General features: G+C 37.5%; 1 protein-coding gene across 3 annotated transcripts; it reads left to right on the forward strand.

The window, feature by feature from the left end:
- LOC139753200 (methylthioribulose-1-phosphate dehydratase) lies at window positions 1-24,232 on the forward strand. Of its 3 annotated transcripts, none has more exons than XM_071669414.1 (8): window positions 1-135; window positions 3,053-3,220; window positions 9,573-9,738; window positions 13,172-13,332; window positions 16,229-16,335; window positions 18,325-18,435; window positions 20,480-20,571; window positions 21,999-24,232. In XM_071669414.1, the coding sequence occupies exons 2-8, from the start codon at window positions 3,064-3,066 to the stop codon at window positions 22,108-22,110; spliced, it is 906 nt and encodes a 301-aa protein (XP_071525515.1). In that variant the 5' UTR covers window positions 1-135; window positions 3,053-3,063; the 3' UTR covers window positions 22,111-24,232. The 3 variants fall into 3 exon arrangements, with proteins under 3 accessions (XP_071525515.1, XP_071525513.1, XP_071525514.1); XM_071669412.1 differs by having other exon boundaries at window positions 3,053-3,352; window positions 21,999-22,329; XM_071669413.1 differs by lacking the exon at window positions 1-135 and adding an exon at window positions 365-553 and having other exon boundaries at window positions 3,053-3,352.
- Window positions 24,233-24,720: the final 488 nt, after the last annotated feature.

The raw sequence follows: 24,720 nt of genomic DNA on the forward strand, positions 1-24,720 counted from the left end.
ATAACTTTTACCAAATGCAGTAGGGTTGGAGTGGGGTTGGCAGGCCTGGTGGAAGTCAACAGTGGAGGCATCAGGGTCTTGTTGCCGGGCATAATAGACACCTTCCTTAGTGTACGCCCTTGTTGCTTAATAAAGGTATGACACCATCTCATTTGGATTCCATATACGAGCCATAACACCTACGTGCCTTTAGTGTCACAACTTGAAAACTAACATACGGACTTGTAGCGCCTTCCTTAAAATTCTAATATGACATAAGGACACGAGCCACCTACAGGTCTTGGCTTGCAGAGAACTATGCGCTGTGACGTAATTTGTTTTTTTCCTACCTTTCCTATGTTTTTTTTTTCTTTTTTGATTAAAGGATTGAACGAGTGAAAAGTTCATCATGTACACACTGACAGTTACATAAAACTTTTGAGGTGGCAGTCTTTTGATGCCGATTGCATCCAAGGAGAAGAGTCGTATGCTTCATTATGTAGCAAGCCATAATTACTTTGTTAGAATTCTGGACTCAGACTGACACCTCTGTGTCGAGGAAGCAGCCTTCAAGGTGATAACTCTACACAGTAATATTGGTTATGTAGTCTCTTAACTGTGGTTGATTACGCCAAAACTTGGCTGGGCATTTCTGTTTGACTTTGACAAGAGTAATATAAGCAACATATAGCAGTGAATAACATGTATCAACAATACCCCTCAGTTAAAATGTTGTGTTTTGATTGTCTGTATTGGTGGATGAAGTGACATTTTACTGTTAAGTCAAACAGTGTGAAGCTGAGGATGTTTTATAGAAACAAGTAAAATGATTTCTATGGAATAAGTGCTCTTGATTTTGATGTGTTTGTAGCTTACCTTTAATTCTTATACTTTGGTGCTTCTAACTGTGCTTAGTTGTCTGATGTTAAATATTTAGTCCTGATGAAATTTTGATTTTGTATTTAGTTTGTATATTTTTTCACCAGTTTTATAGGCATAGGTCCTGTATATTATGTTTGAATAAGAGGAACACAATGGTCTTATGTGTCATCCATAGTAATTTTTAGTGCATGATTTTACATTGTTTTATTGCCAAATGAACATAATTTTTTAATGTCAAATGTCCTCATAGCTCCAGTGTTTCATAATTTTATTGCATCACATAATCCTGTATTGTAACAGCCACTCAGCATTTCATAAACCTCTCGTGTTTATTCATACAGATTCACCATTTCCTGTGTTAGCGAGATAGCGTTAAGAACAGAGGACTGAGCCTTAGAGGGAATATCCTTACTTGGCCCCCATCTCTTTTCTATTTTTTGGAAAAGTAGAAAAAAAAAATGGTAGGGGAGGATTTCCAGCCCCCTGCTCCCTCCCCTTTTAGCCACCCTCTACAAAATGCAGGGAATATGTAGGAAGTATTCTTTCTCCCCTATCCTCAGGTTGGTATCATTATGATGAGTGAAAAGATCCACATTTAGAACACGAAACACTCGATAAACATTTTCATCATGTGATGGGGTGCATCACACACCCATAATGTCAATTTTGACTATACCTGAAAATAAAGGTAAATCTTGGATGCTTGGAAAAAGATGGTTGTCTTATATTTCTTTTTACTTCTGGACATGTTTTGCTGATGTATGTTCTTAAATAACTTTTTGTCAGATCTCTTTAGCTCTTCACACTTTTGCCATATTCATTATCGTGGGATTGCATAATATTTTGTTTGTGTTTATTTTGTATTTTGTGCTAATTGTTAGAAGTCCGTTGAGATACTTTTCTTCAACTTCTGTGATGCCCTTATTATAGAATTTATTTCCATTTTTCTCAGTACAGAAACTTCTGTATTGCTTTGCATTTTTATTGAGTTCAGGAAGTAAGCCAAGACATGCTGGATAAGATCATATGGATATTATATGGGTACTGGTTACTACAGTTTGCATTTGTAGTGAGAGTATTGGAAATTTCAGATACAAGAGCTTTCCACTTGGTTCAATACCAGATGATAAAGCTATCCCTGTATTTGCTTCCTTTTGCAGAGTAAATTATGACTAGCAGATTTATAGTTGGGGGGTGCCTTTTTTATTGTTTGGAAAGATTACAGGAAATACTTGCCGTTAACAATTAGTGATATGCAGATGAAAAGTATGATCATTAGATAGAAACATTGTAAGTAGATTTTTAAGGGCATTTTAGGAAAACTAAAAATTGGTATTTTGAAATAGGTAAATGGATAGTCACTAATAAGGGGATATAGTGGATAAATGAGGCTAATACAAGGTGTTAGTCCATTTCAGTATGAGGGATTCATTTAGTTATGCTGATTTAAAAGTGATTGATTAAAGAAAGAATAGCTAAAAGATATTATTACTATGTGGGAGTATGTCTTAAGTCTTAAGGGACAGAAGTTGAGATAAAACTAAACATTTCTTTCAAACTATGCGCCATTTCCCGCATTAGCAAGGTAGCGTTAAGAACAGAGGACTGGGCCTCTGAGGGAATATCCTCACCTGGCCCCCTTCTCTGTTCCTTCTTTTCGAAAATTAAAAAAAAAAACGAGGGGAGGATTTCCAGCCCCCCGCTCCCTCCCCTTTTAGTCGCCTTCTACGACACGCAGGGAATACGTGGGAAGTATTCTTTTTCCCCTATTCCCAGGGATAAACATATATGCATGAATATTCAATGTAAATGAGAGGAAAAAGTGAATGTTATCAGAATCTTTTCATCCTGGTTTAGATTAGATTACAGGTATGTTTAGTATAGATTTTCAAAAGCACAGTTGAGTTGGTAATGTTATGCAGTTGGATCTTTAACATTCTGAGTAGTATAGTTTAAGTAAGATTATGTTTAGCAAAATACACAGTTCATTATGGTTATTACCCATCTATTTGCCATTACCTATTTTGGTGAGATAGCATCAGGAACAGATGATACTTCATAATAATTTAGATTTACTCTCTGCCTTTATTTTCCATTGTACATATCCAGCCTAACTCACTGAGGTGAAATAAATAATTCAGTGTAGATAATATTATGTTCCCAGTGCGAAAGTATCCTATTATATCTGCAGATTTGTGAAGTATGTCTGAAGATGACACCTCAGAGGCTCCTCGTCTTAAAGATGATGATGAGGAGATGATTACTCCCAAGAGAAGAAGAGGGCGACCTAAGAAGTCCGTAGCTAATGCTGAGGAGACTGGTTCTGAAGTGCCTGAGACAGATTCCACACCCCTTAGAAGTAAGAGGGGGCGAAAGAAAAAAGCTCTTTACTTTGAGAATGATTCTAATAGTGATGATGAAGTAATTTACAATCATCCAGCAAAAAGACAGAAGAAACCGGGCCGACGAAAGGGACACACTTTAGAGAGTGGTAGGTTTTGATAAATGGATTAGGACAGATTGGCAGTTTTCTTCATTAACAGAAATGTGCTTTGAAATAACAGATTAGAAGCTCCCTGCACCTGATAGTGTACAGAAAGGTAAGTTTAGTCACAATGATGTGTTACCATTATGTAAAACATTATTCTACTCCACTTACCAGACTTGCAATAGAACATTCATTTTGCAGAAGTTAGACATAGAATAAGTGTCCCACATTTTCACCTAGAATTATAAAGAGTATACTATACTTTCTAAACTGTTTCAGCAGTTATGGAAAACAAGAAATCAGACATGAAAGATCCGTCTTACATGTTAGATGTACACATAGTGTTACTTACACTAAATTTAGAAAAGAAAAACTTATTTGGTAAATACAGTCCTCATCCAGCTTGTCTCCATATATATAGTACTGTATGGTACTCACTCTTATCATCCAGAAAGTCTCACCCAGTATCCTCTCTTATGATTTTTTCTTTTTTTTCAGACCCAAACATTCTTTTATGCATACAGTTTCCTTTGGTAAAGTACCAGACATAGGATTTGTCAAGACCTTGATATATTTCTGTTTTGTTTTTATAAAAAATATGAAGATAATTATATAAATATGCATATTTTCCCTTCTGCCCCCCTGCACCATGAACATGCACTTCCTGTCTTGTTCTGAAAGTATCAGAATAGTTTGTCTGAACTCTTTGGTTGTTATTCCAGGCTCCATCATTCACCACTCATTCACTGAGATGGATGTTTTAGGTCCCCTTGTTCATTTAAGTTCAGACTAAATTTTTTGTGGTTTATTTTATTTTCATATTGATGGATAAATTTCTAATACTTGGTGCCTAACCTGAGTATATGTATTCCTTATTTTTTTTTTTTTTTTTTTTTTGCTTTGTCGCTGTCTCCCGCGTTTGTGAGGTAGCACAAGGAAACAGACGAAAGAAATGGCCCAACACACCCCCATACACATGTATATACATACGTCCACACACGCAAATATACATACCTACACAGCTTTCCATGATTTACCCCAGACGCTTCACATGCCCTGATTCAATCCACTGACAGCACGTCAACCCCGGTATACCACATCGATCCAATTCACTCCATTCCTTGCCCTCCTTTCACCCTCCTGCATGTTCAGGCCCCGATCACACAAAATCTTTTTCACTCCATCTTTCCATCTCCAATTTGGTCTCCCACTTCTCCTCCTTCCCTCCACCTCCGACACATATATCCTCTTGGTCAATCTTTCCTCACTCATTCTCTCCATGTGCCCAAACCATTTCAAAACACCCTCTTCTGCTCTCTCAACCACTCTCTTTTTATTTCCACACATCTCTCTTACCCTTACGTTACTTACACGATCAAACCACCTCACACCACACATTGTCCTCAAACATCTCATTTCCAGCACATCCATCCTCCTGCGCACAACTCTATCCATAGCCCACGCCTCGCAACCATACAACATTGTTGGAACCACTATTCCTTCAAACATACCCATTTTTGTTTTCCGAGATAATGTTCTCGACTTCCACACATTCTTCAAGGCTCCCAGGATTTTCGCCCCCTCCCCCACCCTATGATCCACTTCCGCTTCCATGGTTCCATCCGCTGCCAGATCCACTCCGAGATATCTAAAACACTTTACTTCCTCCAGTTTTTCTCCATTCAAACTTACCTCCCAATTGACTTGACCCTCAACCCTACTGTACCTAATAACCTTGCTCTTATTCACATTTACTCTTAACTTTCTTCTTTCACATACTTTACCAAACTCAGTCACCAGCTTCTGCCGTTTCTCACATGAATCAGCCACCAGTGCTGTATCATCAGCGAACAACAACTGACTCACTTCCCAAGCTCTCTCATCCCAACAGACTTCATACTTGCCCCTCTTTCCAAAACTCTTGCATTCACCTCCCTAACAACCCCATCCATAAATAAATTAAACAATCATGGAGACATCACACACCCCTGCTGACCTACATTCACTGAGAACCAATCACTTTCCTCTCTTCCTACACGTACACATGCCTTACATCCTCGATAAAAACTTTTCACTGCTTCGAACAACTTGCCTCCCACACCATATATTCTTAATACCTTCCACAGAGCATCTCTATCAATTCTGTCATATGCCTTCTCCAGATCCATAAATGCTACATACAAATCCATTTGCTTTTCTAAGTATTTCTCACATACATTCTTCAAAGCAAACAGTCATCATCATATATTCAATAGTTCCTTTGTATTTTTAATATCCCTTTGTCTGCTCACTTCTTCTGAGGGTTGGGGTGCTATTATGACCAGCTGGCTGTTGACTTTTAGTCTGGAACTTATGCTGAGCAGATATTTCAATGTCAACAAACCCTTGTTTTGTTGCACTGAAGAGTGACGGAATATTGTTGTTCAATGGTTCAATAACTAATTTTCACCATTTTTCCTTTCTTCATACCCCAGTTTTAACTGCTGAACAATAGAAGATTTTCCCAAAAATATCTCTTCCCAGTGACCAGCAGTTTCTATTCTGTGCAGGAAATTAATGAATTAGTGTTTTTCTGTATACAACAGACGGATAAATATAGCATCTGTTAGAACATGTGCATCAGGCAACTTCCTCAGCATGTCTGAAGACAGGACTATCATTTTATAATGTAGGTTACTGGTCATTACTGTCACATTTTATGATCAGTTGTGCTTTTTTCTTGGACATAGTCCTCTGTAACCCGACCTCATTCCTTCCACAGTAAAAGGCAGATAATAAACCATTGGATGGAAAGAAAAGTAAATTCTTTTGGTTGGGATGCAGTGGTTTTTTATGTAATATGTTAATGTTGAGAACAAGTATGCAGTGAGCCACTTAATACTTGAATGAATACAGTATTCTAAGGATTGATTGTGCTCCTCTCTGCCTGTCCACATGACTTTCAGTTTGCACATTCCTCTGCATTCCATGTTTGTGCTCTTAGACACTGTATTTATTCCTCCTTCATTATTCCTCTCTGTATGTTTGACCATCTTTTGCATACCATCTTTCTTATTATAACTTCTTTCTCTCATCCATACCTCACCCAGAGATCCTCATTTCATACTCTCTCCACTTCTTTATTGCCTCAGCCCAGTCCAAAGAAATCATTGCTTAGAGGTTGGTTCTTTATGTAACTCTACTACTTTTATACATCAAGATAGACTGAGCTTTGCCTCTCGACAGAAATGATCTTCAGATTGCCAACAGTTTACCTGCCATTGTTTCCTCTGAAATAACTTTGTTTCTATTTCTAAATCTTGACTAATACTACTCTTTTGATACCTGATATTACTGACCATGACTATTCTTTCATCATCTTAACATATTTCATGCCTCTACTTCATCGTTTTAGTTACCTTTATTATTCACTTTCCTGATTCTCATCATATATTTCTCCATCTCAAACGAGGTCTTGCACTTCTTTTGACATCTGGCCATAGAACATTGTCATGTACATACATTATTATTCATTTTCAGTTCAGACTTAACCTCTGTTCCAACATTGTGGGCCCTAGACTTCCCCCAAAGCCTTGCTCAATTGGACATAATACTTGACTGCCTTATCTCACTCATAAGCACAAACCAATCATTCTGTTCTCCATTTGTCTAACCCATCTCAGCCAAAGGCAGCTTCCCTCCTCTCATGCATTGCTTACATATTTTACTGCCATTTCCTGTCAGCTCTAAGCTGTTTTTAGGCCTGTAGGCATTTTATATGCATTTTTTCCTCTTTTTTTTCACTCCACTGTTTTTTGAGACTAAGTACATTTGTCTCATATTAAGTCAGTTGATCCCACCTTTAAAAAGCCCAACTGCTTTAACAAAATATTAACTTCAACAACTGTCTCAAGCTTGGTCAGTCATTTATGGCCCTAAGGCAGCAGATATAGCCACCAGATTATTGTCTCATACTTTTTTGCTGTTGAATGAATGGTCTAAAGCAGACTGACTGTCAGAAAAGTCCTTTTATTCTGTGAGGAAGAAGTATTTACTCTTTTGCCATGACATTCAGATATTCTGTGAATAAATGATTTTCATTGTTACATTTAGGTTTTTCTTGTCTTTCAAAAAGATGCTTCCTTATCCTTCAAGATTCAAGTACTCCCCAGAAACCTTGCATCACCTGCCATACTTCCATGTGTGCTGCCATCTGTGAGCAGTCTTGTACACTCTGAACATAAACAAGTATTTGACTCACTATGTGATGAATGTCACTTTGAATATTTGTCCGAGTTTCATATTTTTGATAATTTTATATGTCACGACATAGTATGCTGCTTGTGGGTTTATACGACATTAAACCTCTAACCTTAAAACAAGTTTCCTCTTCTTCCCAGTACACATTGCTTTTATAGAAAACAGTTTTCCTTTTCAGAATAAGAGGTAACAGTATACAAGTAGATGTAGAGGAGTCCCTTCTAGACAATCCCAACTGAGACAGCATAATAGTCTCTTGCTAGATCCCAGTCAAAATAACCATCTTTTGAGTCTGATTTGGCTCCAGAGCTTCAATGACTTTTAAAAGTTTGTTGCAAAAAGACTTGGGTTGGAGATGGGCTTTTCAACCGCCACTTTCAAAGGGGGATTAGGACAGCCCGTGACTCATTGTTTAAAGAAACATACACAAAAAAATGACTGTAATAGAAAGAAAAAGTTATGCTTCTCTTGTTCCTAAATACCTGTATCAGAAGGCACAGAGCCAGAATGATTACTGTAACTGTAATGCTTCCATGGGAGCATGGAGCATAGATTAATGTAGACAATTTGTCTCCTAAAACTTATTATACCATATAGAACAAGGCTGGCTCATTATTTATTATGCTTTTCATGATATAATATTATTTTGATCTGTTACATTATTGGTGTGACATTGCAACATCGTTTTAGAAAGGCCCTTTCTCTGGATGGATGACAGTACTTATTTAGTGTTATCACAACACATTGTTTAGAGCTCTTCTTACTCTGATCATCCCTGACTTGTGAGACAGACTTCAAGAGGAGGCATGAAAGTCTCATCTGGTAATATTGCACTCCACACTTTCGTCATTACCACAGTTTTTTAATAGTAGATACTTAGAAAGTGTCTGTGTACTGCATGTCTTGAGTGTTACTTTCTGTGAATCAGCTATCTCATGAAGGGTGGCTTAAGTGGCCTATGTTTTGGTGTCAAGCAGATGCATTCTACCACATTTATTCTCTTCATAGGTCATACCACCATGGAGCTCCATCTTTAACTTTATAGAATAAACTAACTGCAATACTCTTGTGTCTCTCTTAGTTTTTTCTTTATCTTGTTTTCTATGGTTAGAAAGAGGAAGATTTTTGTCAAAGTTATTAGACTTTTCAATGATTCATCCAGAGTTAAAACAACAAATTAGTTATGACGTAATGAAATTGGAAATCATTGAAGTGTGGGAAAAAGTTTTAGGTAAGTTTGGAGGATAGGATGTAGCTGGTGCATATTTATTGAGAAATGTAATACATGGGAATACAAGTGAAAGAGCTAGGAATAGTATTTAGTAAAAATTCAGTGTTTAGTGAATAGGAGTATTTTGTTGAATTTGGATGTAATGTGGGAGACAGCGACAAAGGATAATGATGGTAATAATAATGATAAGATAAATGGGGGTTTACAGTATTTGATATCATGGCTCTTATGTAATGTATGTAAAGAGTAAATTTTCTTTAATGAAACAAGTGAGGATACATTCTAGGTAGTCTGAAAATAATGAAAATGATATATGTCATTATCCCTGGGGATAGGGGATTAAGAATACTTCCCACGTATTCCCTGCGTGTCGTAGAAGGCGACTAAAAGGGGAGGGAGCGGGGGGCTGGAAATCCTCCCCTCTCGTTTTTTTTTTTTAAATTTTCCAAAAGAAGGAACAGAGGGGGCCAGTTGAGGATATTCCAAAAAAGGCCCAGTCCTCTGTTCTTAGCGCTACCTCGCTAGCGCGGGAAATGGCGAATAGTTTAAAAGAAAGAAAAAAAAGATATATGTCATATGTTTCCAGAGATTTGTGATATAACTAAGTCATAAGAAGTTATCCCAGTTGAGCACATTCTTTTATTAAAAGAATGAATTAACTTTTCTCAAGTCGTATTATATGATAGCATTAGAAGTGTCGAGGATAATGGAAAGTTTTGTTTCAGGATGTTAATTAGAATACTTTTGTTGTAGGAACGTGGGTAGCTAAAAGGCCTTTGGGTCGCCCTCGGTTATCTCATTATGCGATCAGTTCAAGAGGCAGAATGAATCCTTGTGAATTGATATGTGAGCTGGGCCAACTCTTCTACAGTATTGGTTGGGTTAGTGGCACAGGGGGAGGAATCAGCATCAAAGATGGGTAAGATGTACAGTAAATTGATATAATTAGATATTTTGTATATTTTAGAATCTAATAACTTATGTAAATAGTGTAGTGGTAAAGAATGTTTTTTTGCCACTTTGCCCTCTTTAACCTCATTTAACAAGAAGTTGTGAATTATAACTACTGTTGTGTAGATTAAAGGCACTGATATTTCATTTCTGGAATTTTTGTAAATCATATTATCTTGCTAGGTCTGTAATAACATAAGAACCATAATAGGAAGAGGGTAGTTGATATTTGCAATGGTACTTATGGTACTTTGTGAAAAAAGAATGTATTTAGTGTTCAGATATGTTGGTGTTACTTTCTCACAAAGAAAAGCTAGTTGACCACCTTTTTCTGAGGTGAGCAGCTGTTGAAACCTCCAGTGAGGCATTTAACTGAGATAAACCAGTCACTGCTGATCTGGCTCCAAAATTAGCAGTGCTCCAACTTGATTGGTTGATACTAAACTTTATCAGCTGCACAGCAGTAGGTTTATAGTTGTGAAACTGAGTTTATACATTATGTCTTTTTTCATGAAACTTTTCACAGAGTTCACTTATTTAAGAAATCAAAGAGAGAAAAGAATTTGTTTTGTGTAGAAGATTGAAATACAGAAAGGCAGTAGTCAGCTTTATAACCATTATATAATTGGGAGGTAAGTTTGAATGGAGAAAAACTGGAGGAAGTGAAGTGATTTAGATATCTTGGAGTGGATTTGGCAGCGGATGGAACCATGGAAGCGGAAGTAAATCATAGGGTGGGGAAGGGGGCGAAAATTCTGGGAGCCTTGAAGAATGTGTGGAAGTCGAGAACATTATCTCGGAAAGTAAAAATGGGTATGTTTGAAGGAATAGTGGTTCCAACAATGTTGTATGGTTGCGAGGCGTGGGCTATGGATAGAGTTGTGCGCAGGAGGGTGGATGTGCTGGAAATGAGATGTTTGAGGACAATATGTGGTGTGAGGTGGTTTGATCGAGTAAGTAATGTAAGGGTAAGAGAGATGTGTGGTAATAAAAAGAGAGTGGTTGAGAGAGCAGAAGAGGGTGTTTTGAAATGGTTTGGTCACATGGAGAGAATGAGTGAGGAAAGATTGACCAAGAGGATATATGTGTCAGAGGTGGAGGGAACGAGGAGAAGTGGGAGACCAAATTGGAGGTGGAAAGATGGAGTGAAAAAGATTTTGAGTGATCGGGGCCTGAACATGCAGGAGGGTGAAAGGCGTGCAAGGAATAGAGTGAATTGGAACGATGTGGTATACCGGAGTCGACGTGCTGTCAATGAATTGAACCAGGGCATGTGAAGCATCTGGGGTAAACCATGGAAAGTTCTGTGGGGCCTGGATGTGGAAAGGGGGCCGTGGTTTCGGGCATTATTGCGTGGCAGCTAGAGACTGAGTGTGAACGAATGGGGCCTTTGTTGTCTTTTCCTAGTGCTACCTCGCACACATGAGGAGGGAGGGGGTTGTTATTTCATGTGTGGCGAGGTGGTGATGGGAATGAATAAAGGCAGATTATGAATTATGTACATGTGTATATATGTATATGTTTGTGTGTGTATATATATGTATATGTTGAGATGTATAGGTATGTATATTTGTGTGTGTGGACGTGTATGTATATACATGTGTATGTGGGTGGGTTGGGCCATTCTTTCGTCTGTTTCCTTGCGCTACCTCGTTAACACAGGAGACAGCAACAAAGCAAAATAAATGAATAAAGATATATAACTTTTGGATATATTGTCGTAATTACTTTTGCATTACTGGTAGGATGTAGAAGCATGCTGAAAGAAAACCTATAGAGACCTTAAAGATTGAAAGCTTTCTCAGTTTTCTAGCATTTGGAAATTCAGCTCCATAAGTATATGTACCAAATTATACAGTTAATTCTGTTATATCTCCGGGTGATTGGTACAAAAAATGAGAAAAGTGAAGAAAATAAAGAAATGAATATTAGTGAATCACGAAGTAAGCTGTAGTCTCTGTAATATTATTGAATGCTGTTGCTCAAGTGATTACTGTATTGCACAAGTAGTACTGTCATGGATGTAGTTGGAGAGTACAAAGATGAGGAAGGCAAAGGGAATGAAGAAACCAAAGATTGGTTAAACTCATTTTCATAATGTAGAAAAATATGTGGTTCACAATGTAGCTATCAAATATTAGTTTTTGGTTAGAACTTCACTGGAACTAAGTACTGATTAAGTAAATCAAGTGAATGTTGAGTGCTGTATTTGATTCTGTAAAGGTTGATTTATTGACTTATCCACATCATGACCATGGTTTACTAAAGAAAAAAAGTAGTATTGGATGTTCAGACTAGCAGGCTAAGTATTTGCAGTTAGACATTCCTAGTTGCTCCCTTTTTGAAACATGTAGATGAGATATCAGCATGAGCCCTTGATGTGAGTGAGCAGTTATTCATCATAGCATTGAGTATTGTTTTTCATATGTGCTTTTGCTATATAAATAGCATAAATATAAGACTGGACAGGATAAGAATGAAGGTCATGAAGTGTGAAATAGTGATTTGAAAGTGAATGCAAGGGAGGTGGAGCTTAGTGATTTTTGAGATATGGTGTGACTGAAAGTTAGAAAGGGTTACCAGGTTGAAGAGTTGCAGTTAGTTTTAGAAAGGTTATGTTGGTAATGTGAGTGTGCAAGTTAGAAAGCAGAGTTTAGTCTGCAGTGGTGCACAGGTGTGAAAGCTGGTTTTTTACAAAATGTAAGCTGAAGGGGGTGGCTTTTCAGAGATCTGTATGTAAGGTTAGTTGAATTAAGCTACAGCTGTAAGCTGAAGGAATGGATTATAAGAGGTAATTATATGGAGTCAGCTGAGTTGAAAGATGTCAGAATTACTTATGGAAAAAAGGAATGGTTTATGAGAATGGAGGGAGATGATTTAGGCATGTGATAAGACCTGATGGTAGAAATTTTATCAAAAGAATGAGTATTAGCGAGGTGAAAGAAAAAAAATGGGGAAACCAGAATATGATGTAAAAGCTGGTGTTGGATGTAAACATGAGGAATTACTTTTAGTTGTATAAGAAAATATGGATGCTGAATGTTGGGCAGCAGCATAGTAAATACAGATAGATGAAGTGATTGCAGTGTATCATTCATATAATTTTTCCATTCATATTTTTTTCTTTTCTGCCAGATTTGTCTCACCTTGAAGGGCCACCTTTTTTTTTCTTGAATTGCTGGCATATTTATATTTTATTTAATTGTATTAAAATCTTTGATATAGTAGCTATTGTAATAAGGTTTTGGTGTTTTCTTATCACACTGTAAAATTTAGTGATGTATTGTTCCTGAAGAATTGAGAGAAAATTTTGCATGGCCCAACTTGCTGTATGTAAGGGAAGTTTAGTTTATAACTGAACCATGTGAAATTAGCTAACATCAAATTTCTTCTAATCGTAGGGACAAAATTTTTGTTGCTCCTTCTGGTGTACAAAAGGAACGTTTGAAACCAGATGATATGTTTATCCTCAATGTGGATGGAGAAGAAATTGAAGCTCCACATCCTGACAGGAAATTGAAAAAGTCTCAGTGTACGCCACTCTTCATGTTAGCCTACAAGAGTAAGTCATTATCGTTTTCAGTGAAAAATAAAAGCTTATCTTCTGGTAACTGAGTGATTTAAGAATACATTGTATCTCAAAGCAGTTCGGGAATGTTTAGATTTTCTCTCTTAGAATCAGATTACTGAGTAAATGCACAGGAGCCATAATGTTTGGAGAGGATTCAGTATGGACCACCAGGCTGTGAAATTGTATATTTGATGTAGCCATAAATAATATGCGCTGTTTTGTAATGATGGATAGCTATATGTTCAGAGCCCCAGCATCAAACCATATGATCATTTTGAATAATTGAAGCAGTCATATAGGTTGCTGATTTTTCCGTACCTCCTTGCCCTTTTGAACAAGAGGAAATCATTTGGTCAAATTTATTACCATTTAAAGATTTTAATGTACACAGTAAAATTTGGCATAAAATTCACTCTCAACTAATAATTTTTTCATACCATTATGTATTCAACATCCTACAAATGTACCTGATACACTTCCACTGGACACAAAACACTATAAAAATTATATATTGCAGAAAATCTTTGTAATTGTATGGTATTCATATAAAGTGATATTTAACACTTGGAATGGATGAAGGCAAGCATGAATATGTACATGTGTATATATGTATATTCTTTGTATGTGTATGTATATGTGCGTGCATAGGTGTTTATGTATATGTATATGTGTATATGAGTGGATGGGCCATTCTTTGTCTGTTTCCTGGCGCTACCTCATTGATGCATCAAACAGCGATTAAGTTTAATGAATACTTAGCTTTCATTTACCCAAATGGATGGATGATCTCAAAAGTTTACATTTGACCTTTATAGTTACTTATGAATGTAATATTCCCACAATATATATTGAATGGGTCCAGACTTGTTAGTTTAGTTCTCCCATTTTTTGAATTTTTTATCAGAGTTATGGTTCATCATCACCTTCAAAAACAGTTTTACACAGCATAATTATAAGTCACACAAAATTTTTTCTTGTGGCTATCATTGCTTTTGTCAGTGGTGGTATTGGTGAAACCAACTGTTGCTGTTGGAACCTGTGTTTTTTATTATTCAAACTGCCTCTAGCCACAGTATTTTTATTGTAGTGCTTTTGTTTTATTTCCTATTTTTTGTAGTATCTGCCACAACAGATCTCTTGGGCTCAAAGTAAACATTATTTCATAGTTTGCAACATGGAGCTTAGAACATCTAACAGGAATTTGAGATACTTGGCATGGTATATTTAGTATAGCCCAGTAAATACAAATACCACTACACTTATTATTCTCTTTATTATTATCTTTATAAGATTAGATAGGGAAATATTCATGGAATATGAACAAAAGTGTTTCATGGTCACCTGCAAGTAGTTACACTGCAAATAAAAAGTTTCCATCAGAAAGGCTGTATCATCATTAATGAATGGATAGAAGTACATCCTTCTCAGTCTCTCCGTTTTTGTTTCCCTCTTGTCCTACACATATGTCCTCTTTGTATATTCACTCATCCAAATATATATGACCAAACCATTTCAGCACACTGTGGTCAGGTCACTCTCTCATTCTCCACTTAGTACCACACCTTTTTCTTATAATGTCATTCCTTATGCAATTAGTTTGCCTCATATCACATATTGTCCTCTGGCATTTCATTTCCATCTTGTCCACCCTCTTTCAGTTTTTTGCAGCATTGTTGGCACTTCTGTACTTTCAGACATACCCATTTTTGCTCAGACATACACTGTCATCTTTCATGCATTCCTTAATGGCTTTGGATCTAAATCCCCTTCTTCACCTTATGGTCCACATCTGCCTCCATGGTTCCATCTGCTGACACATCCACTCCCACATACATTAAGCACTTCATTTCCTTCAGGTCTTCCCTATTCAGTCGCATCAAGCCATCCAGTTTTACCTCCCTTTTGCAACTCATTACTTTACCTTTGTTCACATTTACTCTGAACTTGCATACATTCTCCCAGACTCAGTTATGTACTTCTGGAGTCTGCCAGTTTTTTTTGTTTCTTATTAATTGGCAGTTAGCAGCATATTGATGCTGAAGTGGCAGCATCTGTTACATGAGGTGTATTAAAAGGACCTTAGCCCAGTCACTTGCATGCTTTGAAGTATCCTTTCACAGTAAGATGATGTCTGGTACCAGCATTATATGTGATTTTTGTTATATAATGTGATATCTGCTATCCTTTCTTTAAAAAGATCAGGTATTTACTCTTCTGTGTTTTGATATATTTACAATATGTGATGATCATCTTCATCACTACATTATTAGAAATGAAATTTTAGTGAATGCTAAAGTTGGACTGAAATTCTGGACATTAAGGTAAGGCTATGATATATTGAAATCATTGTTTATAAACTGTGGAAGAAAATTTTGCACATTTTACCTTTGTCTCGATGAAAATTTCATCTTCACACATTGCTCTAGATCACCATGACTGGTTGTATAATTAAGCTGTGTGTGTGTGTATATGTTGATATGTATGTGTATGTATATGTGCGTATTGGAGGTGGAAGGATGGAGTGAAAAAGATTTTGAGCGAACGGGGCCTGAACATACAGGAGGGTGAAAGGCATGCAAGGAATAGAGTGAATTCGAATGATGTGGTGTACTGGGGTGGACATGCAGTCAATGGATTGAACCAGGGCATGTGAAGCATCTGGGGTAAACCATGGAAAGTTGTATGGGGACTGGATGTGGAAAGGGAGCTGTGGTTTCGTAGAGACTGAGTGTGAACGAATGTGGCCTTTTTTGTCTTTTCCTAGCCCACACACATATACATATCTATACATTTCATCGTATACATCCATATAAATACACAAACATATACGTATATACACATGTACATATTCATGCTTGCCTTCATCCAAATTTATTTCAAATTGCAGTTCGTGGAGCGGGTGCTGTGATTCATAGTCATTCTAAAGCTGCTGTGTTAGCAACTTTGGTTTTTGCTGGGTCTGAATTCAAGGTTACTCACCTGGAAATGATCAAGGTTAGATATGTTTATTACTTTTGAAAGAATTTGAAATATGTTTTTCAGTGAATTTTGATGTTCTTAACCACTTTCTTCCTTCAACTCTCCTTTCTGTCCCACTCTTTCCCTTTGTTTTGCCTTCCTCTTTTGTATGTTTTCCAAGCCTTATTTTCTCTTCATTCTCTTTTTCCTCCCGTCCAATTCTTTTCCTTTTCTTGCATTGCCATTCCCGTGTTCTCCTTTTTTTCTCTTCACTTTCTTTTCCTCTCTCCCTTCCTTCTTCCTAAAGATATGAAATAATTCATTAATGAAAAATGGAAAAGTGAGCTGAAGGATAAGCTGTTACAAACAGTAATGATCTTTTCTTTTTTCTTTCTTTCAAACTATTCGCCATTTCCCGCATTAGCGAGGTAGCGTTAAGAACAGAGGACTGGGCCTTTGAGGGAATACCCTCACCTGGCCCAATTCTCTGTTCCTTCTTTTGGAAAAAAAAAAAAAAGAGAGGGGAGGATTTCCAGCCCCCCACTCCCTCCCCTTTTAGTCGCCTTCTACGACACGCAGGGAATACGTGGGAAGTATTCTTAATCCCCTATCCCCAGGGATAATGATCTTAAGTTCATATATACTTGTTTGATGATTAGTTAATTGTAAGCTTAGGAAAAGTTGGAAAAAGAAAAGGCAACGAGATGCGGATGCTAGGATCTAAAGTTGATGGTTTAATACATACATTTGTACCTGTATGTGGTGCATTTTAATTGCCATAGCGAACTTTATCAATAGAGGGTGCAGAAACCATGGGAAGCAGGAGTATAGTGTTACAAAAATTATTTTGTTTCTGTTGTTTCCCATATTTGTTTCACTGTTAATTCCACTATAACATGTATGCTTGTTAGGAAGCATATTTCCAGATTTGAGAAGTTGTAAATGAATGCCATTTTATTCTTGTAGAAGCTTGTTAAAGACATAGAAAGTATTAGGACGCTTAATTTACACTGTGATTAAATCCTATTGAGACCCTTCTTATTGGATGTGTGGGTATTTTTCACACGACAGATCCTCAGTTTTAACATGTTCATGTAACACTTTTAATGGACAGAGGACTTTCATAAAGAACTGAAAGTACATGTGTTTGTTTATTGAAACATGTGCAACCTATGTTTTTCGCCGCAAATGGCAAGTAAACTAGTATTAGTTCATATGGATGCTGAACTGAAAGTACATGTGTTTGTTTATTGAAACATGTGCAACCTATGTTTTTCACAGCAAATGGCAAATAAACCAGCATTAGTTCAGATGGATGCTGCATGCAGGTGTTTAGCTAGGAAGTGGACAGACTGATGGAAAAGGAAATTAGAGGAAGTTGTGATAATGTAAATTGGGTGATTAACTGAATTAAGGTAGGGTATTCAGGTGGTATGTACATCTGGAGAGAACAAAAAAAATAGAGGAATATGGGAGTGAATTGTCGGAAAGGCTAAATGTATTGTAGAAGACATTTAGAGACTATGTATGCAAGGTATAACAGTATTGGAAATTTGCCAAGATTGTGATGCATATGGGATGTTTTGCCTAACCTACTTGGCTGTATTTCTGAGAGTCATGGAGGAGTAGACATGAATTTTGGATGAGGTATTGAGTTGAGGGAGTAACCACCTGGTTATGTCCTTAGAAAAGACTTTCAAGATAAAGATATAGTAATGTTAAGCTTGGGTGCATTATGATGTAAGAAGAATTTCAAGTTTAGACATAACTGGTTGGAGGAACATCATGAACAGGGTGAAACTAAGAAGGAATACCTATCTATGAGTTGTAAATGATAAGTGTTTTTAGGAGATTCTAATGTCATCACTTTCCTTTTTCTAAGTTGAACAGAAAAAACTTAAATTTTGATTACCTGATTCTCAGTCTAAATTATGGAAAATCATTGTTTGCTTTAATGAACATATGTCATGCATTACATTGTTCCAGTACAATGTTAACAAAGAATAATGAGCATTCATTTTTCAGGGCATTAAGTGTGCTACAGAAGATAGGGAGATGCGTTATGATGAGGAATTAGTTGTGCCAATCATTGAGAACACTCCATTTGAATCAGACTTAGCTGATAGCATGGCACAGGTAAGATTTGGAGTATTTCTGTAATTTTAAAGCAAGCTGCTCAGCCTAAAGCCTTTGACCAGTCATACCCAACACTTGGATAATGATGATAATTTAAAGTCCGATCCCAAAGCAAAAGTTACTCCAAAAAATGTTGATGTGTTGGTTGCCTCTCACTTGATCATTCAAAGTGTGAAGAAAATCAAACGATGTAATTGCCTGCTTCATCACATGGTATATGACCTTCCTTGCATGATGTAGTGCTTTTCAAAATTCTTATGAATAAATGGAATCATTAGTTTACGTGTGGCCACGTAGGTCAAAAGTAAGGCCAGTAGAGAAGTCTAGTCTCTAGAGATTGGTAACTTATGTATTGTAATATTTGGAACTGGGGAGTAGTCAGAAGAAAGGTTGATGATGTGAGAAAGATAAATGGATGAAAGACTTTTAAAAGTGATGTGAACCTCAATGTCACATGGCAGTGTTGAAGGTAAACAGTAGTATTGTTTCTCTCACTTAATTTTTCCTTACTATTGGATGTTGTCTTTAAGAACTATTTTGTCAGATATGGAAGCTTTGTGGTTTGGATGTAATTAAAAGGACTAATTACCATTATGTATTGTACTGGAGAAGATACACCTCTTGGGAATGGAGCTGGAAATTAGTTATGCAGCCAACAGGTTACATTACTTTGATTATGTAAGTAGTGACCACATTTTTCAAAAGATGCAAGTATAGAGCAGCCAAAGGCCATAACTTAAATGGGAAATTTTAAAAAGGATGTAAACAGGTATTTTTATAGCATAAGAGTACTGGATGAATGGAGTAAACTGAATGAAGAAATAGTACATGTAAAGAGCATTCTAGAGTTTAAAAATGTATTTTATAATGGAGATGGTTCAAGAGATTAGGCCCCATAAGTGTTAAATTTTCCCCTGTACATTACAAATAGGTAATTACACACACTCACATAGGTAAACTTATATATAAAACAGTACTGTATGCCTTCCACATGCTTCGCAGTAGGAGCATAAAATCCAGGCATGCCTGTCTGCACACACCCACTCTGGTGCAAATTGTTGGTGTTCTGAGTTTAAAAGTGTCCTATTCATATCTAGATAGCATCCTTCATGTTCGCTAAAATTCATGTGGGTAAGGTATTGATTTTATTAAACTGTATGTTTTTGCAGTTCACTAGTTTTGATGAGGCAAATGATTTTAAATAATCAGTCATATTACTCTTTGGGTTTGCTTTGTTGATCTGAATTAAGTGCGTATTTGAGGATGGGGAATTTTATGTTGGGTAGATTGATGAGTGAGGAAAGATTGACCAAGAGGATATATGTGTCGGAGGTGGAGGGAACGAGGAGAAGTGGGAGACCAAATTGGAGGTGGAAAGATGGAGTGAAAAAGATTTTGAGTGATCGGGGCCTGAACATGCAGGAGGGTGAAAGGCGGGCAAGGAATAGAGTGAATTGGATCGATGTGGTATACCGGGGTTGACGTGCTGTCAGTGGATTGAATCAGGGCATGTGAAGCGTCTGGGGTAAACCATGGAAAGTTGTGTGGGGCCTGGATGTAGAAAGGGAGCTGTGGTTTCGGGCATTATTACATGACAGCTAGAGACTGAGTGTGAACGAATGAGGCCTTTGTTGTCTTTTCCTAGCGCTACCCCGCACACATGAGGGGGGAGGGGGATGGTATTCCATGTGTGGTGAGGTGGCGATGGGAATGAATAAAGGCAGACAGTGTGAATTGTGTGCATGGGTATATATGTATGTGTCTGTGTGTGTATATATATATGTGTACATTGAGATGTATAGGTATGTATATTTGCGTGTGTGGACGTGTGTTTATATACATGTGTATGGGGGTGGGTTGGGCCATTTCTTTCGTCTGTTTCCTTGCGCTACCTCGCAAACGCGGGAGACAGCGGCAAAAAAAAAAAAAAAAGTGATATACCATTCATGATGATTCAGATTGCCGTAAGGTTGACAGGTTTTAAAAGAATCATATTTCTCTCAGGCCTTCTATGTATTTGTGTTTCATCTTTAAAATTTTGCAGGCTTTAGAACTATACCCAGATACACATGCAATCCTGGTGAGACGACATGGTGTCTATGTTTGGGGTGATACGTGGGAAAGAGCAAAGTCTATGTAAGTTTGTGAATTAGATTTGCATTTTATTTCTTCTTCATAATCTTGTCAATTCAAATCTTAGGTATATCACTTAACAACTCTTTTGTATTACCTTGCTCTTTTTGGTGCCTAGTTGATCTTTCTAGCCTTCCCAGTATATAAAAAATAGGTATCATATACAACTTTCACACCCCCACATCACAAAAGCAAAATACTGCCTTGAGAACTCTTAATTGACATGAGATTTGGTAAAAAAAAAAAGATCCCTTAACATCCTCTAAAAACAATATATTCAGTCTACCTAAACTACACCTCACCTGCCTGGTCTTCCACCCTCCCGAAGGGAAATATAACAGAATTATAACAAAGCTGCAAACCACACAAAATAGTGTGTGTTAGTTTATGAGTTCAATTTTCCAAAAGAAGGAACAGAGAATTGGGCCAGGTGAGGGTATTCCCTCAAAGGCCCAGTCCTCTGTTCTTAACGCTACCTCGCTAATGCGGGAAATGGCGAATAGTTTGAAAAAGAAAGAAAAGAGTTTATGAGGCTAAGGTTAAAGATTATAATTAGAATAAATTTTTATTTATTTTTATTTCATAGTACTTAACTGCCGTCTCCTGCGTTAGTGAGATAGCGCAAGGAAACAGACGAGGAATGGCCCAACCCACCCACATACACATGCATACACATAAATGCCCTCACACGCACATATACATACATATTCATTTCAATGTATACATACCTCGCTATCGCGGGAAATAGCGAATAGTATGAAAAAAAAAAAAAAAAAAAAAAAACATACACAGACATATACATACATACCCATGTACATATCCATGCTTGCTGCCTTCATCCATTCCTGTCACCACCCCGCCACACACGAAATAGTGCACACACACACACCCAGCAAGGCAGTGCCAGGATCAGACAAAAAAGGCCACATTCGTTCCACATTCTGTAGCTGTCATGCGTAATGCACTGAAACCACAGCTCCCTTTCCACATCCAGGCCCCACAGACCTTTCCATGGTTTACCCCAGATGCTTCACATGCCCTGGTTCAATCCATTGACAGCACATCCACCCTGGTATACCACATTGTTCCAATTCACTCTATTTCTTGCATGCCTTTCACCCTCCTGTATGTTCAGGCCCTGATCGCTCAGAATCTTTTTCACTCCATCCTTCCACCTTCAATTTATAAAGTCTCCCGCTTCTCCTTCTCCCTTTATGTATGTCTTATAGTTTTAATATCAGTTTTTAAACACTTTTCAGTTAGCTTTAGGCTGCCTATGAATAATTATATTGCTAATGTTATTGTCACATTGCAGAAGTAAATTTTGTTTATTATATCATTTTCCTTTGCTTGATGAAAAGTAGGGTGGTAAATAAACATGTGAAATATTTCAACAATTGCACGATAAAGTTAGGGTTTCCTTTGAACAGGGCTGAATGCTATGACTACCTGTTTGATGTAGCAACTCAGATGACACAGTTTGGGCTAGATCCGTCCAAAGTTCCAGTGGATAAGAAGACTGAACAGGTGAATGGCAATTGATTTTACAAATGAAAAGTGAACTTCATGAAATATATTGACAGCTGCGTGAAAAAGTATTTAGGTTATAAGAATATTTATAAGTCTTCTGATAGCTTTAGATATTCTGATTTGAGATTAGGAGAAAATAGAAAAACATTGTTTATTAGGCATCTAGTCTTATGAATTATTACTGTACTTGAAATAGTTTTATTACTTAATTTTAGAAAAAAAAAGAAGAAACATTGCACTTTACTGCTTTTTCTCATTTCTGTGTAATGTTCAAGATTTTATCTTAATTTCAGTAGGTTTTGTCCACTTATATAATAATAGCTATCTGCTGAAAAGTACAATATCTGCAAAAATATATGTGTGTTACAGTGCGTAAATATGGTGTGAAATGAGACCATTCTGAAAAACTTTGGTAAGTTTTGATTGTAAAGGGTTAAATTAAGTAACTAAGTAAAACTTCATTTTACTTGGAAGATTTACTGTGTGCTTTTTAGTAGCTGGCATTCAGAATAAGTCCATTTATTCATCCCACAATTTAGGGTAAATCCATCAAAGGATATATATGTGTGTGTGTGTGTGTGTGTGTGTAAATGGAACTATGGAAGCAGAGCGGAGGTGAATCATAGTACGGGGAGGGGACAAAGGTTCTGGGCTCAGTGAAGAATGTTTGGAAAGAGAACATTATGTGGGAGTGCAAAAATGGGTATGCTTGAAGGAATTGTAGTTCCACAAAGTTCCTGCAATATCATATGGAAGCAAGGCATGGGCTGTAGAAAAGGCAGTGTGGAGGTGGATGGATGTGTTGGAAATGAAATGTTTGAGGACAATATATGTTGTGAAGCGGTTTGATCGAGTAAGTAATGACAGGGTAAGAGAGATGTGTGGTAATAAAAAGTTTGGTTGAGAAAGCAGAGGAGGGTGCTGAAATGGCTTGGACATATGGAGAGAATGAGTGAGGAAAGGTTGACAGAAGATATATGTGTCAGAGGTGGAGGGAACAAGGAGAAGCTGGAGACCATATTGGAGGTGGAAGAATAAGGATGGAGTGAAAAAGATTTTGAGCAATCGGGGCCTGAGCATACAGGAGGGTGAGAGACATGCAAGGAATAGAGTGAATTGGAACGATGTGGTATACCAGGGTCGACATGCTGTCAGTGGACTGAACCAGGGCATGTGAAATGTTGGGGGTAAACCATGGAAAGGTCTGTGGGGCCTGGATGTGGATAGCGAGTTGTGGTTTCGGTGCATAACACATTATTGCTGGAGACTGAGTGTGAATGAATGTGGCCTTTTTGTCTGTTTTCCTGGTGCTAACTCCCTGATGCAGGGGGTGGTGATGCTCTTTCCTGTGGGGCGGGATGGCGCTGGGAATGGATGAAGGCAAGCGAGTATGAATATGTACATGTGTATATATGGCTTGTATGTATATTCTATATTTTGATATGTATATATATATGTATATGGGCATGTATGTATATGTGTGTATATGAATGGAGAGGTCTTTCTTCATCTGTTTCCAGGTGCTACCTCACTGATGTGGGAAACAGTGATCAAGTATAATGAATATATGATTTTTTTCTTCATACATTTTTGCCGTTTCCCGCATTAGCAAGGTAGCGTTAAGAACAAAGGACTAAGCCTTAGAAAGAAAATTCTCACTGTTTCCTCCTTTGGAAAAGTAACACCTGGAGGGGAGGATTTCCAGCCCCCCACTCCGAAATATATAAATATGAATATATTTATGATACTTGATTGCTGTTTCCTTCATTAGCAAGGTGGCATCGGGAAACGGATGAATAGAGAGACATTCACTCATGTACACACACACACACATATATATATATATATATATATATATGTGTGTGTGTGGTATACCGGGGTTGACGTGCTGTCAGTGGATTGAATCAGGGCATGTGAAGCGTCTGGGGTAAACCATGGAAAGCTGTGTAGGTATGTATATTTGCGTGTGTGGACGTATGTATATACATGTGTATGGGGGTGGGTTGGGCCATTTCTTTCGTCTGTTTCCTTGCGCTACCTCGCAAACGTGGGAGACAGCGACAAAGCAAAGAAAAAAAAAAAAAAAAATATATATATATATATATATATATATATATATATATATATATATATATTTTTTTTTTTTTTTTTTTTTTTATACTTTGTCGCTGTCTCCCGCGTTTGCGAGGTAGCGCAAGGAAACAGACGAAAGAAATGGCCCCCCCCCCCCATACACATGTACATACACACGTCCACACACGCAAATATACATACCTACACAGCTTTCCATGGTTTACCCCAGACGCTTCACATGCCTTGCTTCAATCCACTGACAGCACGTCAACCCCTGTATACCACATGACTCCAATTCACTCTATTTCTTGCCCTCCTTTCACCCTCCTGCATGTTCAGGCCCCGATCACACAAAATCTTTTTCACTCCATCTTTCCACCTCCAATTTGGTCTCCCTCTTCTCCTCGTTCCCTCCACCTCCGACACATATATCCTCTTGGTTAATCTCTCCTCACTCATTCTCTCCATGTGCCCAAACCATTTCAAAACACCCTCTTCTGCTCTCTCAACCACGCTCTTTTTATTTCCACACATCTCTCTTACCCTTAC

Source organism: Panulirus ornatus, chromosome 14, assembly GCF_036320965.1.
Source record: "Panulirus ornatus isolate Po-2019 chromosome 14, ASM3632096v1, whole genome shotgun sequence".
In the NCBI taxonomy this organism is placed as follows: domain Eukaryota; kingdom Metazoa; phylum Arthropoda; class Malacostraca; order Decapoda; family Palinuridae; genus Panulirus; species Panulirus ornatus.